Below are 18,484 nucleotides of genomic sequence, written 5' to 3'. Positions count from 1 at the left end.
GTTCCTTTTGCGCAATAAAAGTTGAGAGAAATAATGACCTATTGGTTACTCAAACCACCGAACCAATCATAAAAGTAGGAGAAAATTTAATAGCCTTTCGCATATATCTCAAAATGAAAACTACGAATCATCATCTGAGTTGTAAATTATCAAGTAGAAACTGATTATAATCTTGGATATCTCTCATCATAATCCCTCAAATTAGGGTCAAGTGTGAGAGAGGGCCTTATATGTCCTAATTTCGCCCTCCGAGGCAAAAATAAAGGCAGTCATTCTATATATCATTCTCATGATCCTTGCACAAGTCTAGGACTAAAATAGACATCATCTCTGGGTTCATGGAGTGCGCACAAGTATTGGACTCAATTTGATATCATCTGTTATATCTAAGTTTATGTGGTACAGTATAACTTCCCAAATGTTAGCCATTTTTTAAAGCTTGAACTAGGAATTCGGTATTTTTTCTTACATATTCAAATAATTTAATTAGCAATCTGAGATTTAGATTAAGTACCGTATCTATATGTCTGTATAATCCTCATAATGTTTGTTTTAATTGGATAGTTTGTTGTGTTGGGTAATATAGCATACTGATTAATTACTGCATGTATTCTGGGAGAATAACTTGATATTTGCAATTAGTTTTTAAAAATTGTTTTCAAAAAATTATCATTTACAATTAGATATGTTGTCTAATATGATTAGTCTATGCCATCTTAAGTTTCTAAAGTTATGAATTTGAAAGCTATGGCTATACTCTCCTGAGTAACTAATCAACTCCAAGGTTCTTTGATAGAATGAATTCGAAATCTAGAGATCAATATTAGTATCAATATTAATTTAATCTTAATAGTAGATAGAATTCTAGCGTTCTTCCATCTTAGTCCTCACTTTTATATTAATAGCCTATCAATGTTAGAAAGGTACAAATATAAAGTTATAAAATTCTTTATATAAAGGAATATAAACTTTTTTGTAACGATTCTCATAATTGTGTAAGAATTCTGAAAGAACACATTTTCCTAAAAGCCAATCTATGCATTTTTTGTTTTTATATCATATATTGTGATAAAGTTAATAGTAACCGATTTGATAAATCTAGAATATAGTTTAGCAGTAATTTTAAAAGAAACATAATCGTTCCATTGTTGAAAAATTGAGATCTAATTTGATTAAGTATAGAGGGAAAACATAAAGTCTTTATTTATTATTTAGATCTGATGGTTGTTATTACTTTTTGTGATTAATGTGAAGTTCATAAATATTTTTGGAGGTTGAAGATTTTATTGGAAATAGCTAACATTCAAGTGTTTGAAAGTATAAAATATGCTTACTTTGAATATTTATCTCAACTGTCTAATATTACATTACTAATTACACTTACCGTAACACAACATTCCAACACCATTAGATTTTTCCTAAATTATTTTAAACTACAACATTTTAAAATTATACTAAAATTCAAATTCAAGATTTTTCTCCAAATATTCATGGAAAGTCAAAAGTAAAGATGTATAAGAATTGATATTATCTGAATATGTCTCATATTGACTTTTCATATATTTTGTTTTAGTTCCATGTATACTGTATACACTGATAAAAAACCTTTTAAACTGATATAATTTTATAAAACGATTTTTCAAGTCTGATATATCCAACAAATTAATGTTCCACGTACCTATATTGTATGTCTGTCATTTCGTCAATATTGTTCTATTATCTCTTTCAATTTTTCTTTAAAGTTTGTTGAAATCAATAGAAATATTGAAATCCCTCGTGAAAATGGTTCTTCTGTCTATTATAAGTACAGTAGTCTAATAAATATTGTCAATTACTTTAATAAGATAATTATTTTCTGTGCGAAAAAGGAAGAGTTCGCCAATTGAACTTATTGTTGAAAAATATTTGTTGAAGATCAATTATTCGTATTATCCATTTTATTTTTTGTTGAAGTTGTATATTGTTAAGATTTCATTTTATTTTTGTATTCTGTAATAACATCACATCATAATAAGGCAACCATAATTATTGTGTTACTATGAGGTCTATGAGAATACTGTGTTGTTTAAAATGAGTCTATTTGAAAAGAAAACTATTCATGTGATACATTACAATTTATTTGCATAGAAAATTAATTGATTCCTCAAGTTCCATTTTTTGAATTTGATTAATGAAACTTCCATCTTTTAATTCCATTATCTTTTACTGCAGAGATAAAGATCTGAAAAATTGTATTAATATTACAAGAGCTTTCAAGTGGAGAATTATTTATTATTTTAATAATTTCCAGTGATGTTAGTGTTAACTACAACTTTCAAGCAGAAATTTTAAATTTCTAACATCAGTCTAAGACAACAGTCTAACATCGAAAAATTGTTATTATTACAATTTTCATTGTCTTCCATATTAGTTTTCTTTTTTATGTATATAAATTTTTGATGGTATTTTGTATTTATTGTTACTTCAGGGTTTAAGAAACTGCTTAAGAACTTAATTATTGTATGAAGTAAATTTTCAGTTATTTCTAACGCTTGAATTTTCAAGAAATTTGTTTATATAATAGGCTACAATATATTACAATAAAATTATTTTTCATATTTTAATTTGTTTCCATTTGTTATTATTATTGTAGAATTCACAATCACATAATATATTCGAATAGTAAATTGGAATTCCTTCATGTATTTGTGATTTTGTACAAGTACTAAAGCTGCGTTTACACCAAAGTTATTAACAAAATGTTAGTAACTTAATCCTTATAGATTCTATTAGATTGAACATAACTTATCATACACATGATGAACATATTTGTTTGTCAAGTTCCGTACAATCTAATAGAATCTATAAAGATGGTGTAAACGCAGCTTAAGTGTATACAAATACAATTTGGCATAACTTTATTCCAATACAAAAACCTATTGAATAAAAAGACGAGTTATTGTCAAACCACTGATTTATTAAATTTGAGATGCTGGAAAATATCTATGAAAATGCAACATATAGTCTTTGTATTGAATATGGATAACTACACAATATCACCTTCATAACTCTTCTGAAAACAAAGACCTTGAACATTTGTTATAAAATTGCTAATGTTTTGGCTGAAAGGGAAACTTTTGCGAGGGTAATGAGATTTATTGATTTTATTCTTTAGAAATGTTGACAGTTTGATATGAATAACATTAAAATGAGATTCAGGTTATAAAGTCAGCACCAGATCAACATTGGTTTTCCATCCTTGTCATAGCTAACAAGCTTCAGCTCTTGACAAATTAGACCAAGCTGATAGTTCTATCCTTTTCTAGCTCCGCACCGTTTCCAAATCGTTTGTACGTTATGCAGAAATAATTATAATGAACTAACAGAATATTCAATTTCGATTGTAATAATCTATTATAAAATCATGAAAAAGTATTTCCACTAAATATATAACGTGAATCCCTATAATCCCCTAGTTTCACTATATTGTCAACGTAAGCCAATTGCAGCTCACTTAACTTTGAGCGCCTAAACAAATGCTCAATAATTTAAAATAGTAGATTTTCAATCTTTTTTGGCTATCCGAGTGTAGAGATCTGCAGTTTCCTTATTAGCCCCAATTAACAAACATTGGGCTAAGAGGTGGCAAATACAATGAACACCAGAAGCTGATAAGGCTGTGCAAAGGCTAAAAATAAACTTTTTACTGGTGATATTTTTCATAGTTTTTCGATTTCTATCATCAAGCTATCAAAATGAAAAAGTTTTCTCAAAAAAAAACATTTTTTTCCGATCATTACTTTTTGAGATATGAGCACCTAGAGTTCAAATTTTTGGGACAGAACAATTCAAATTCGGTAAAAGATAAATCCATGAGATTTAGTGTATAAATTCTTCATGGTACCGTATTGATGATTGAATAAAACAAAAATTTGCTAAAAATATCAATTTTTGATAAAGTTATTCAATTTACCAAAAATGACCAGAAATAACTGTTGAGTTATTTTTTGTAATTTTTAGTGAATTGAATAACTTTCTCAAAAATTAATATTTTCTAAACATTTTTGTTTTATTAGATCAACAATACAATGAAGAATTTATCCTCGGAATCTCATGGGTTTATCTCTTACCGAATTTGAAATGTTCTGTCCCAAAAAATTTAACTTTAGGCGCTCATATCTCAAAAAGCAATGATCGGAAAAAAAATTCTAAGAATTTTTTTTTTATTTTGATAGCTTGATGATACACAAATCAAAAAACTTTGAAAAATATCACCAGTAGAAAGTTTATTTTTAGCCTTTGCACAGCCTTAAAGTGGCATGAAAGTACTATTTCAATTCTATTAAGTTTTCTAGTCTATTCAACAGGTTTTTTGTCTGCTCTCATTTTAAACAAGTGCCAAGATTCACGAGATATGGCAAAGAAAGTGAACCTTAAAGCGACCGCCTGCCCCACTCCTCTTCTGTGAACATTGAAACATACTAGTTTTACATAGGAGAGACGTAAACGAGGCACGTCCTTTCTGTGTGAAGTGGGCCTAATATTGGCATTATGGCGGAGCCAAGATTAGTTTGCGATTTTTTGATGTAAAATAAGTAAATGAAAATCATCTGGTTTCATAGTAGGTCTATTTACTTTTGTTATGTTTCAGAGCTCAATGAAATATTTCATTTTTCGATGAAATAGTCTAGAACTGTCAAGAGTTTTTGTTTGAGTAATTTTTATAATAATTTGAAACCTAGAAAATACTATACAAATTTCAGTTTTGGAATCATTGTGAGATAAATATGGAAATGAGAAAACATTTTTCTGAGACTGATTTACCAGTGAATACAAAAAGTGAGTTGCTTTTTTTATGAATTCTAGAATATTTCATTGAATTCGTCGTCAAATTCTACATAAGATTTGACTAATTTTACACCAATTGGAGATACAAATTATAGTATGAAAATATAAATATTTTTCATAGGTACCGGTATCTTAACTAGTAGTTCTGTGAACAGTGAACCTCGCGCTCAGTAAGTTACATTGACCTGTTGTTATGTTTTCTCAAAAATTAATAAATAATTTATCAATTTAAAATGTCTAGAAAAAATCCTAAATAAACATAGAGCTTTCTGTTTTATCGTACCGGAATGTGAGTGTGAGCGCTGTTATCAGGTCTGGCTGCAACTGTCTACAACGTTGATGGAAAGTTACATTTCCAAGATTTTCGATGTTTTTGAACGTGTAGTATTATAGTCAACTGTCTACTAACGTTTATGGAAAGATAAATTTTTAAGATGTTCGATGTTTTTGAACGGGTAGTATAATAGTCCACTAGCCAGCTGATTTATGATAATTCTATAGTCTGATTTTTACTCTAATATTGGCGTATGAAGGAGGCTCCTTTTTCCTTTTATATTATCCTTGAAATGCAAAATTTTCAAAAACCTTGTATATATGTCGACGAGCAATTTAAAAAGGAACACACCTGTCAAATTTCATGAAAATCTATTACCGCGTTTCGCCGTAAATGCGCAACATATAAACATTTAAACATTAAGAGAAATGCCAAACCGTCGACTTTAGAGAGTCTCTCTCTAAAGTAGTTACCGCTTTTTTTCCAAGACACGACTTATTAAAACTTTATTTATCAGAGGAAACTAGTCGTGTTTTGAAAAAAGTAACTAATGTAGTTAATTTAATAGAAATAGTTTTGTTTTAATGAAATATGTTTGCAGGAACCGTTTCATAAACGTTTCAGTCTCAATACGACTACTTACACTAAATTATCCTTACATTTTCTATTCACAGTTAGTATAAATGCTAAAAGACGAATACTATCAATAAGAAACAATCCCACTACTACAGATTCTCAAATGTAAGTATAAATTCAACCATCAAATTAAATTTTGGTGTACTGTACTTTTAATTTGCCTTAGCTAAATGCGATCCGTTGATATTTTTTATTCGGATTCATCTTCTTCTTTTGTGTCCGGAGTCACAATATTTGTTTTTTTCCAAAATTAAATTTTGCCGAAGAAACTGCTTTGTCATTTTCTATAATAAGTTTATTCATATAACAATTCATTCTTATGTAAAAACAGGTCTAAATATAATAATAGAGTTGCAGCATTTTGCATTTGCATCATCCTCACTATTATAGCCATATCACAAGTAATGGATTTGTATAAAAAATACATTTTGGATTTATAAAAAACTACCTATACAATACATAAATGTTATCTTAATTTTATAATAAATCTTTATATTTACTAATTCATTTTTTCAAATAGAAATAATTAAATTAGGTATGTTGATTTACACATTTTTATATAGCATACAATTAAATTCATTTCAACTTCTAATTTTATCTTAAATTGAATAATCTTTTTAGAACGAAGATCGTATCTTCACAAGCCGCTGGTGATTTGAAAATAAGCGATTCTTTAGTCAGAAAACAAAAACAAATTGAGAAAGTTGAAGAGGATTTTGCTAGGTGAGTTGATAAAATTTATTTCATACTCAAGTTTCATTTTTCCAAAAATTTAGATACCAGCATGTTTTACAAGTGGTGTCTTGAACAACGTATATTTTTTAACACCAAAAATAGCATTAATTTCCACATGTTCAAACATTCAATTAAGTTATGAAGTCATTTGCTGATAATTTTACTTAATTTGTAGGTGTATTGAATTTGTGTTAGATTGGAGAATCTAAAATGGATATTGCTTTTTGTTTTAACAGAGACGACCTCTCAACATATAAATTGATTAATTGGCCAATACGATTCCATATTGCAATCTAAATAATGCTAATAAAAATATATTTCATTCTAGCAGTGCTTCAGAGACTACAGTTTTAAGTAGTCTCAAAACAAGTGGAAGTGATATTACTATAAGGAATGACACCTCAAAAACTGGGGATGATAGAAAGAGCGACTATGCCAATAACAACGTAATCAATGCAAGGTATGTTCTTGAATTATTTCATTTTCAAATTATTTAGAATAATGCTTCATTCTTCTCTGCCTGATTACATGAGAAGGAATCAACAGGACTTGGAAACGTGGTCAGATGTGCGTCACTACACCAGGCATCGAGAGGTGATTGACATTCTCAGGGTGCGCCTCCAGAGATCGCAGGTAGGTATGCTACAGCTCAGCACTACGCTTCTTCAACAAGCTCCCAGCACGGGTGAAGCAGTTGGAATAGGGTTCATTTGAGAAAGTGGTGACCAAATGCTTAAATGTGAGGGCTTATTAGTGTTCGAAAGTTTCTGGACGACGACTCCACTCAAATTTTGGCCTGTTAGCCAGGCATGTAATATTGTGATTGTTGTTGAAGCCTGGCTTGGATCTTACACACTGCCATCTTGATCGTTATCATGTGTTAAGTAGTGAGGTGAAATGAAAAGATATTGTCAATTCCACATAATTTAAAAGATATTGTCAATTCCACATAATTTAAAAGATATTGTCAATTCCACATAATTTAAAAGATATTGTCAATTCCACATAATTTATTTGAGTCCAAACTAGTTTCGATACACTTGGCATCATCATCAGTACCATCATCATACACTACCACTGTGGTAGCTCATGTGAAATTGACAATATCTTCTCATTTCACCTTAATATGGAGAAATTCCACATCATCTCTGTGCCAAGTGTTAATGTTTTGTATAGTGTAGTGTTTTGTATAAAGACGCCATCTATCCCACAAAGTGTGGGTAAATTATGATGAAGAAGAAGAATGATGAGCGATAATATGAGAGTATTGAAACGACCCATTGAAAATTGGAATTTTAATAATAATTCAGTATTTATCAAAAAGTGGGTAACAAGTTTTTTTGGAAGTGGCCCGAGTTCACTGTTCATTTTGTATTAAGTTGGGATCTATAAGAAAGTATTTGGCATGGCAGCAATTGGGTATCGAGATAGAGTAGATCCGTACCCTTTAAAAAAAAATGTTAAAAAATAGACAAGTTTTTAAAAAAGGGTACGAATCTACTCTTGGATTATCAATTTTTTTATTCAAGAAAAGCCCTACGAAAAAAGATAATAGAGTAGATATAGTATCTTATTTGATATCGATGTAATTGGATTCAAATGTATCACGTTTGCCTATCCACCTCAAGCTGACCTGTTACAAACACCACATCGACCTAAATTTTTTTATTGAAAATAGTTTAAAATGTTCAAATTTTACAATATATCACTTTAGCATTTCAGAGGAGGAAGATGATGATGAAAAAGATGAGGAAGAAGATGAAGATGATGATGAAGAGGAGGAGGAGGAAGAGGAAGAAGTAGAAGAGGAGGTTAAGAAGAAGGAAATGATCAGAATAGAACAGAAAAAGGTCCATAATGTGAATAAATATGAAGATAGAAAAACTAATCACAAGAAAGTGGATACCTATAAAGGTAAACATGGCAAGTTATGAATAAATTACCTTGTAATTTATTATGCAAATTGAGTAAATTTTTATTAAGAACGTGTTCCAAGAAAGGATAAGTTATTACTTCTACAAGGGAAATTGTAAGTCCATGTTATTGCATTTTTTACTTGCTATCGAGGATTCTTTCAAAATATTCTCCACTTGCTATCAAGGATTCTTTCAAAATATTCTCCAATCACCTGAAGAAAAACCATAATATAAAATTTTCTACTTATTATTCTCTTGAAATAATATTGATGTAACACTAAACGCAATAATAAGAATGAGCAGTGATATAAAATAGTCTCTAGAAACTAAAAAAAAACTGATTTTTAATTGGATCTCTAATCTCAAACATTTCACAGAATCTTGTAAAACATATTTAATAAAAACCATTCTACTGTATCAAATGTTTCAGGTAATTCATGAATTATTAAATGTCACAATGAATTACATGATATTGAGTGTAACCTTCCAACATTTTTTTCAATATGAGATAAGTTCTCCTCTCTCACTAAAAAAAATAAGCATAACATATTTAATAATATTATTTATTTATGATTAAAACTAATTTGATGATGTATTTTGTTACTTTTCAGAAGAATTTCAGATACTAGAGACGATTCTATCGTCAGCGGTTATTTGGATCCACTTTTTTGTGGTGATAGTTTGGATAATTACCGTCACTTCTTGGTATGTGTTACCGCTAATGGGAGTGGAGGACACTTTCATAGACAAGCTTATGACAACTCAAGATGAAATAGAATAAGGAACCGGAGACGGAATATGAGAAAGCATCTGCTGAAAATAAAGCAAAATCTATTCGGCTATAATTAGAAAGATATTTATGTCAACAAAGCAAGATATAATGAAATATAATTGGAAATAAATTTTGATCGACAAGAAATAGATTTAAAATTACTTGGAGAATGAACGGAAAATCAGGTTTTTTATTCAGATAGAATAAATTTATCCTTAAAATCAGATCAAGTTACAGTGATAAAAGTCAGTTATTCTATCAGATCTGTTTCTCGTATACATACATAGAGTTACTATAACTCTATGATACTAGCAGATGAAAATCCGTTCACTAAACCCAATATGAAAATTTAAACACGATCTAAATCAATGATATTAAATTAATGCGGTTATGCACAAAATGTGTGAAATGTCGAATAAAACCATTCTGCTCAAAAATAAACTGAGTATTTTTTCAACGAACTAGAAATTAAAGCTAGTCTATTGTGTTTCTAATATAATAATAACAATGATGTTTAGCAGCTTACAACTCTTATTTTAATCTGAATTCGAATATTCTGTTTGATTTTTCAATGAGGAAGTAGATCAGTACTTACTAATATTTTTTTAGAATACCATACTAAAATGTAGGACGAATTAAAATTTATCAAATCTCGAAGAAGTTAATTGAATTTTTCCAATAGGATTACGTTTTTGATGAGAATATTGAACAATTTATAACTTTCATTGATAATATAAATATTAGATTTGAACAAGGAAATGGAAAAAAGTTTAGTATAACAATATTATCATTTAATATCTATCTTACAAAGAAATACAATTTAAAAGATTATTGAATCTGATTTCTAGATTACAATGATAAAACATTTTGTGATTCGAGTCTATGTACTGTAAAGTTGATTTCAAATGTGGTATTGAAATGAAATGCATTTGTATCAGCTCAATAAGCGTAAGGAATTTGAAAATCTTGCATCATCCTGATTTTCTATGAACTTCGGAATTGAACAAAAACTTATAAACACAATTGAAAAATAATGTACATCTCAAGTGAGTAATAAGCATTGTAATACAAATAAAAACATAATAATACAATGATTTGACCTTTTAAAATCGTGATTTAGCAAGCCAAATCAAAAGAACTTGACTCCCGAATTTTCGCCGTCCAAAATCAGTTCAGCCTTTTGTTTACGTTCTAGAACATGCAGCGCCTTTTTGACAACTTCCTCATTGAGGCCATAAAAATCTGAAAATTGAACACATTTCAAAAGCTTGACATTTTCTTCATTTTTATTTATCTAGCTTAACTAGCATTATGGAACGAATTACATAATAATAATATCGAGAGACCTGGCTGGCTCAGGTCTGGTGTCGGAGTTTTCAGGTCGCAACTGATTAATTTCGGGGCCTCTGACATGACCTAACGACTGCTTTTTAGGCAGCCGGGACCGACGGCTTAACGAGTTCATCCGAAAAACTAATTACATTAACAAATCCTTACAAAGAGCATGAAAATGGAAGAAAACCTTAAACCTTGTTTGAAAAAATTCTTTAATGGGGTGGCAGTATTCTTCTCACAACAAACTCTCTACAGTAATTTTTTAAACAGGATAATAATAGTCTTCATTATAAAAAAGTTCAACTGTATATGGAATAGTATTATGGTATCTTTGTGAGTTACAGTAAATTTACACTCCATCTACACGTTCAAGTTATACTTGAGGCAGGCCTTCGGATTTACTGTTGGGTGTGGAGTGACCTCACTTAAATACTGTTCACTATACGGTAATTATTTTGGAAATACGCAACTAGGAAATAGAATTTTTCATGTTTGTACCTTGATCAGAAGCGTTGATAATTTCATATAAAGTGCACACAGAATTGGTCTGACCGGTCTCCTGCGCCCAGGTGTACATTTTATCGGCCCATTCTGGCAGTGTGTGCCAGTAGATATACCACCTGAAACACAGTTTTAGAATAATTCATATCGTAAGAATACTAGAATGGAGAAGTCATACTAGTACTAGTCTTATACAGATGGAATTAAATAGAGAATGCATTTATTCAAATGCTAATTAATATATAATTATTTTTTAACGAAAATCCTAAATAAATGCTGCAAATCAGCATTGTAGTCCACATTTAGGATTTTCGTTAAAAAATAATTATATATTAATTAGCATTTGAATAAATGCATTCTCTATTTGATTCCATCTGTAACTGGTTGGCCGCTATGGCTTCGTATAAAATGAGCGCTGCTATCCAGAGATTGTCAGTTTGGTGTAAGGGTAAGCATTCCTGACTAGCAATTGGGAGGTACCGGGTTCGATTCCCGGTCTGGCAACTAATTTTTGGATAGTAGTACTCATCGAATTTCCATCTAGCTGTTAACCCTGTTGACAATGTCTGCAGTAGCAGAAGCCTTCGGGGTGATTTGCAACATTTATTTAGGATTTTCGTTAAAAAATAAAAAATAATTATACTAGTCTTATCTTGTGATAAAATCAATATGAGTGAATGGTATGCTAAACGTGATAAGCGTAATATTGTTATCAAAGAATTGTTAAATAATGAAATAAAAAACACAGCATGTTTGGAATGAATCGAAAATCTTCATATGAAATATGTTGCCTTTTCTATTTGGCTGATTTTATTCACACAAGACTTGAGAGTTTCTATGTATGACAATTGTCAATTATAAGACGAGTAATCAATTGAGGCCAACTATGCTAACTATCATTCAAAAACTAAAATCACAACCTCTGATTTGGAATTTAGTTGAAAATTAAGAGGGCATCATCAGGAACTAAAAAAATTAAGTCTGCATTTTGAATATAAAACTATACATGGAAACATTTTAGAAAGCTCGTGAACAGTAGAGTAGCGTTATTTATTTTAGAGTTCTTTGGACAATATTAAATTATGAGTGAATTTCAAAATAGATCAAAACTCTTAAATTTATGGGAAGAAAACACTTTATCAGAAGGAAATTTATATCAGGAAAATTTATTAGATGATAGCAGATTCTGAAACAAAATTGATAAAATTATTATGAAGAATAAGTTCGTTACACAGGGATCAATATAAATGGAAAATGTATTTTTCACAATCAACAATCTAAAGATAATTTAAAGATTGAAACTAAAAACCGCTCCAATCTGTGAGTGGACAAACTGTTCATTACATTTAAATTAGTGACTGCATGCGAATATTGAGATCCTGTTCTTAAAATGGCATTTTGTGATAGATCAAGATGAAATCATCTTCAATATATCATTCAATGCCACCTATTTTGAAAGTACACGTAGAGTTGTTTGCTATAATTAATATTGCTGAGTGAGCAAATATCAAAAACCGATTTTAGAGGTGATGATCAGTTAGAATGAGCAAGTGATGAGATGACACCCAGACATCTACCCAATAAATTTGATACAGTACAAGATTAAATAAATTAATGAGTTTGTATGTACATGCAATAATTGCTGAAATGATTGAATAAACTTTAATATTTCTACATGGTCTATAAACAATTAGGCAACGGCGTGGAGTTGGTGAAGGATAGAGCCATCTGCTTTGTCTAATGACTGACTAGGATAGCGAAATAGTGTGGAATAATCAGGTGTCGGCTTTAGAACCTGTATAATATAACAGAATTATAGTACCCTTTAAAATTAATAAAATAAAACAAGAATACAAATTGTAACGTAACTTTATTAATTCTAAAGGGTACAATAATTCTATTTTATAAATACAAGAAAGTAGCCCTGAATTCATACATTTTAAGGATAGTATAATTTATTTATATCACACACCTAGTTCTTGCTTTGTTACAAGGCTCAGCATTACCGTTCTTGGCAAGCGATTCTAGAACTTGAATGATACCTTCTGTGGGTAATTTTCCTGAAAGTTGATATTAAGGAATAACATGTTTAGTAGAGGATTACAAAATAAATAAATCCTTATAAATAAAAATATAAATCTGAGTACCTTTTTTTAAAAAAAGGGTAAAGTTATTTAAAAGGGTAATCAGATTTTTATTTATATTAAAAAGTAGACTTAAGAGAACATACAATAAATCCTTATATATTTGAATAATGTTAAAAAACGAATTACATCTCATTTAAACGTTGTATTTTGCGTAGGATAAGCCTGGATCTATACCTGTCATGGGTTCGATTCCCATTTGGAAATGTATCATACCCAACCTCATTTGTCAATTAGTTGAATTTCTACATTGTTGATAAACGATGTGGCAACCTTGCAATGCGTGAAAGAGATATAGTGAGGTCCACGTTATAATGACAGTATTTGATCAACTTTGGTGTTGCTATCCTTGTCTATCATTCGACAAAGCAGGTAGTACTATCCTTTTCTTTAACGATGCCAAATCTTTTTTGACAATGTAGAAAGATAATTAATCAAGGCAGAGGATCGGCAACGCTGTTCTCCCATATTAATCCACTGTTATCATGGCGTGGATCTCACTATAGCGCCATCTGCTTTGTTGAATGATACGCAAGGATAGCAACACCATTGCAAATCACACACTGCCATTATAACGTGGACCTCACTATAGATACTCAAAGAATACTTTTGAATAACTATGTGATTACTGTGACCGTTACTCTGTATCTGAGACTAAGAGAAGCTGCTCATCACATCACCATGCATAATTCACAGTCTTAAGCCCGGGCCACACTTATTATGCAGTGTTCCGATTTTAATCATGTCAGATATTTTTGTGGGGTGGAAGGGTGGAGGTGGTACAAATCACATGACGGACATGTGTGGCATGCACCATTCCAGGCAGTTGACATCACTGATCATATGTGATTGTATCGGGGTGTGATCAGGAAGCTGCATGATAAGTGTGGCCCGAGATTCTTGCTCCAGAAAGAGACAGAGGAGATGTATCCCGGAGGCCCATCACCGCATGTCCTATTTTGCCTTCTTCTAAAGGTGTATTTTCATTTATGCGTAAATTTCCGCAGTCGACGATGGCAAGCATTGTTGACATTCATATTGTCCAAATTTCAAGTGTGCTAAAACAGCTGATAAAATAACTTTTCATTATTTGTCTTTATTATTAATGAATTGAACATTTCTAATAATATCAAAATATTGCCATTTAAGAGTATAAAAATGTATAAGCTCAACCTGTCCCATTAAAACATAATCTTTTAGATTATGTAGACAAATTGAAATCTACCCAATCTGAGATTCTCTTCCTGTCGTGGTCGACGACGGCATTTACGCACAAACGAAAACCCAGCTTAAGTTGTGATGGAATGAATATGGTATCACCTTGTGGGATGAAGCCTCTGATGTGAAAGATATATTGCTGGTGCGAAAAAGGCCATCCAGAATCTTCGTGGAGCATATTTTTTTTACATTGTAGGTCTCCCTTTGTAAGTGTAAAGATTCTCTCACTGAGTTTAATCTTTTCATTTACAGGTCAGCTATAAGAGCCTTCCGCAATGTCCATACTATGCCTACCGGGGGTAATGTCCATAGTTAGGCACCAGAAACAGGCTGAGGCTGGACCTGCCATACTTTGGTTTGGGGAGCCTCATAGAAACCTCATCTACCAGCCAGCCAGAATTGTGGACAAGCTGCAACTTCCAGCCAGGATTCTGCCGGAGATAGTTTTAAAGAGAAGACTAAGAGCTTTCCTTCGGAAGAATCTCTTCTATTCTCTAAGGGAGTTTTATGATTGTAATCCACAGACTGTAAATAGATACTTCTTGCCTTAGAGATAAGCGATAAAACTTCTGCATTGTCAAAGAGATAGATTAAAATATAAAAATTACAGGTTTACGATGTTGCTACTAGCAATTTAAATCCAATTAATGGAAGCTATTTGAAAGGATACGTTGCAGTTTTGTATTGTTGAATAGTTCGCTACGTTCGGCTTCGCTCACGTCCAATACGGCTTGTTTCAGTGCTCTGTGATAATCCAGGACCAAACCGCGCCATGCTTCAAGTTGTTTTGCTCTTGTTTCAATATTTGGCTGAATTCTGAAACAGGAAAGATAAGGTTGTTACATTTCCATTGTGTTTCTACTAGTAAATTGGGTGAGTTCATATTGAACATCAAGTATACCAAGTCTGTTTTATACCAACGGTCGCAATTAATTATACAAATTATAAATAGACAGTGGATAGTATAGTAAAAATGACAGTAAATGAAATGGAAAAACCTTGAAAGTATATAAAAACAGACAGGAATATCAGCACTCAAAAGGCAAACATACGGTTTTTATAAAAAAATACAATTTTTAGAATCTGATTGGATACTCACGTGAAAAATGGAGGAAAACTATATTGCCACGGCCAATTTGAGAACGCCATTATAATATTATTGTTACCTTATTTAATTCACAAACGCTCATTTGTGTAATAAACTTGTCCTAAGAAAACTAAACGGAATGCTAGAACTAATGAAATAACAGAGAATGAATATTATTCATAGAAAAAACAATTACTTATTATTTCTTCCTTATCAAACAACTACTTTGAATTGTATTCATTTTAAAATATTACAATATCTACATTCCTTAGAATTGTGCATTCCATAGAATTGAAAATTGAACATAACCTCAAATATTAGACATATCCTCGACACTCGACAAACGGTCAGTCGATATTAAAGGAGGAGTCGATTTTTACACTATATCGATACTCGCGTTGACGTTCATAAGGTTTCAGCGGTAATTTTTTTGAATTCAGTCTCTGCGTCTCAGCATAATATTGTACTTTTTTTACCTATCAGAATTTTTTTTCTATAGGTAGATGACGTATTCATGTATTTTTTTTTCATTTGATGAACAATGAGAATTAGTATTTAAAAGATCTATCAATATTTTATTAGTTCTTTTAACACAAATTGGTCTGAAAGATGACTCAAAATCATAATTTTCCTCAATTTTGGTAAATTATTATCAAGTTAGAGGTCATGGATAGTTGAAATATGATTCAAGTAAACCTAATAAGTAATAATCTCAGGCCCGTTTGCACAAGAGCTCGTTAAATTTTAACCGTGATTAATTCTACGACAACCAATCAGAGAAGCCGTCTTTCCAAAAACGCCTTTTCTATGATTGGTTCACGTAGAATTACGGTTAAAATTTAACCGGCACTCAAAGGTCAAAAGAATAAATGAAATTTTCTTATTCTTTTGTTAAGTACGGTAGGGTAAAGTGGTAGTAGCCTATGTACAGAGTATTTGCAGAACGTGCTTACAAGCATTAAATTTAAAATCAAAACTCATTTGCATTATAAAAAATACAAAGTGAAGCATATTTGAATAAAACAAAGTGAAATAAGCATATTAATCAACCAATTGTATTAATAAAGCAAGTGAAATAAGCATATTAATCAACAAATTGTATTAATACTTTGTGGATAATTGTAGCTTATATTTATGCTTTTTGTAATCATGTCTATATTTTGCATAAACTCCTCTGGTCGTGTTGTACCCTCGACCATAAAAATTATTATTATATTTAAAATTGAGAAAAATATATTCTGATCAATATGAGAAAGAAATAATAAATTAATAAAACTGATTAAAATAAATTTGAAGAAATTGACACTTCATATCCTGTGAAAAAACTCAGTACTGATCAACTGATGTATAAAAAAATTACTGAATGATGGGTATGACAATGAAAACTTGACCAACTTTTTCAATAACTTGGGAGCTACTGGGGGAGGGCACCAGGCTCAGTGCTACTACCCTTGAGGGCTGTACATTAACATATTGTACAACCCAAAAACACCCCTTTATGAACTTTCATATCAGCTGCATGTAAAGGAGGGTTAAGCTGAAGATGAGATTTTGACCAGATTGATTAAGTGTAATAACCAAAACTAGGAAATGAAAATACAAAAATTATACTACATTTACAAGAGTCATCTACTGGAAAAGGCTTACTATAGTATTAATATATTAAGGAGCAATAAGAGATAACATTTAGCTATTTAAATGTTATATGCAGAATTAAAAACTAAAAAAAATACAAAATAGCATTTCTCGCTTGGTACGCATTTTTGTCGCCGTAGGGAGTATCAGCACAACGGATTTGAGTATCAGCATATTACCAACACCTTGCAGCACATTCGAAGATGCTATTAAATATTACAAGAATGAAATACATAATGATTAGCCTACATTGAAAATCTGACAGTTCAAACTTTTTTGTTGAGATTGTAAAAATATATGATTGGATGTTATCATAAGTGTTGAAGTTTTAAAAAAACAGAGAAGTGGGTTTTTCAATTTAATTTATTTCTAATAGAATTACAAGTTTGTACAAAGTACTCTAGTTACAATAAAATAATATGAATAAAAATTTCATTATCTTTATTTTTTTAAATATTGTAACAATATTGGAGAGTGAAATCCCCCAATAAGACTGTTCGTTGGATATGCTTTATTATGTGAATGGGAGAGATTTAAGTTTTCAATTCGAATATGATCCCCAAAGAAATCTACTATTAAATTATCCTTGTAAAAGAAAATCTAAAAGAAATCTTCATCTTGAAAAGAAATATAAAGCTGTTTCCATAATTTTCATCAAACCTGTATATACTCGAATTGATACTATGAGTATTATACTACATCTATACATATAAAAATGAATGTATGTTTATGTGTTTGTTTGTTTGTATGTTTGTTTGATTGTTCCCTATGACTTGAAAACTACTTGACAGAACGGCATGAAACTTTGGGAATATGTTGTGTGTTTTTTTAATTTAGCTTAGCTAATATTCATCCTAAAATGAAAGATGGGAAGAATATGGAATTCTGTGTAATTCATCGTACATCGCATATTTCTTTGACCATCTATTGACAATCTACAACTATGAAAACATTAAATTCATCTTTGAAACACTGATTTAACCTATCTATTTTTTTAACACTTTACTGATACATATTACTACCAATTTATTGATTGAGAAGAATATGTTTTCGAAATATAAATGCTGCATGACTAAGCACATAGTAAGTCCGTATTGAGATTTAAATGGAAATATTGATTGTCAGATAAATTTCATGATTCACCAAATATAGTCAAGTGTGACATGAGATACATTGACTTTTTGGCGGTACGAAGTTGGCCGGGTAAGTTAGGTGTATTATACAGTATCCATGCTCATATTTTACATATGTTTTTCTAGATGGTCGTTAAATATTTTCCAATCTCACTCTTCCTCAATAAATAAAAAAAATCAATTACCGCAGCTCACCATACAGTACCAGTAACGGTGTTTAGGCTATTGAAGAGAAACTCCCCAAAATCTAAAACAGATAGAGATATAATTA

General features: G+C 30.7%; 2 protein-coding genes across 3 annotated transcripts; one reads left to right on the top strand and one right to left on the bottom strand.

Annotated features, from left to right (window-relative positions):
- The first annotated feature begins 4,597 nt into the window (after nucleotides 1–4,597).
- LOC120349828 (glutamic acid-rich protein-like) lies at nucleotides 4,598–9,628 on the top strand. Of its 2 annotated transcripts, none has more exons than XM_039420876.1 (6): nucleotides 4,598–4,818; nucleotides 5,776–5,842; nucleotides 6,359–6,460; nucleotides 6,801–6,932; nucleotides 8,187–8,386; nucleotides 9,000–9,628. In XM_039420876.1, exons 1-6 carry the CDS (start codon nucleotides 4,767–4,769, stop codon nucleotides 9,167–9,169), a joined length of 723 nt encoding a protein of 240 aa, XP_039276810.1. In that variant the 5' UTR covers nucleotides 4,598–4,766; the 3' UTR covers nucleotides 9,170–9,628. The 2 variants fall into 2 exon arrangements, with proteins under 2 accessions (XP_039276810.1, XP_039276811.1); XM_039420877.1 differs by having other exon boundaries at nucleotides 6,804–6,932; nucleotides 9,000–9,601.
- Nucleotides 9,629–9,929: 301 nt separating this feature from the next.
- LOC111048711 (vacuolar protein-sorting-associated protein 25) lies at nucleotides 9,930–15,801 on the bottom strand. Its single transcript, XM_022334648.2, has 5 exons — nucleotides 15,458–15,801; nucleotides 15,029–15,174; nucleotides 12,969–13,056; nucleotides 10,994–11,115; nucleotides 9,930–10,402 (listed from the first exon to the last, which is right to left on the bottom strand). Exons 1-5 carry the CDS (start codon nucleotides 15,505–15,507, stop codon nucleotides 10,290–10,292), a joined length of 519 nt encoding a protein of 172 aa, XP_022190340.1. The 5' UTR covers nucleotides 15,508–15,801; the 3' UTR covers nucleotides 9,930–10,289.
- Nucleotides 15,802–18,484: the final 2,683 nt, after the last annotated feature.

This window comes from Nilaparvata lugens, chromosome 2 (genome assembly GCF_014356525.2).
Source record: "Nilaparvata lugens isolate BPH chromosome 2, ASM1435652v1, whole genome shotgun sequence".
NCBI classification, from domain to species: Eukaryota; Metazoa; Arthropoda; class Insecta; order Hemiptera; family Delphacidae; genus Nilaparvata; species Nilaparvata lugens.
The sequence above is the reverse complement of the archived record's forward strand: the minus strand, read 5'-3'. Positions and strand labels throughout refer to the sequence as shown.

What these genes read in the sequence shown, in the direction of transcription:
- LOC120349828 (XM_039420876.1), top strand. Translation starts at nt 4,767, where the DNA reads ATGGAAATGAGAAAACATTTTTCTGAGACTGATTTACCAGTGAATACA. An exon ending in TTTACCAGTGAATACAAAAA is followed by an intron (nt 4,819 to 5,775) that starts GTGAGTTGCTTT and finishes TTCTATTCACAG; the next exon opens with TTAGTATAAATGCTAAAAGA. An exon ending in AACAACGTAATCAATGCAAG is followed by an intron (nt 6,933 to 8,186) that starts GTATGTTCTTGA and finishes ATATCACTTTAG; the next exon opens with CATTTCAGAGGAGGAAGATG.
- LOC111048711 (XM_022334648.2), bottom strand. Translation starts at nt 15,507, where the DNA reads ATGGCGTTCTCAAATTGGCCGTGGCAATATAGTTTTCCTCCATTTTTC. An exon ending in CAACAATACAAAACTGCAAC is followed by an intron (nt 13,057 to 15,028) that starts GTATCCTTTCAA and finishes ATCAACTTTCAG; the next exon opens with GAAAATTACCCACAGAAGGT. An exon ending in TATCAACGCTTCTGATCAAG is followed by an intron (nt 10,403 to 10,993) that starts GTACAAACATGA and finishes TTCAATTTTCAG; the next exon opens with ATTTTTATGGCCTCAATGAG.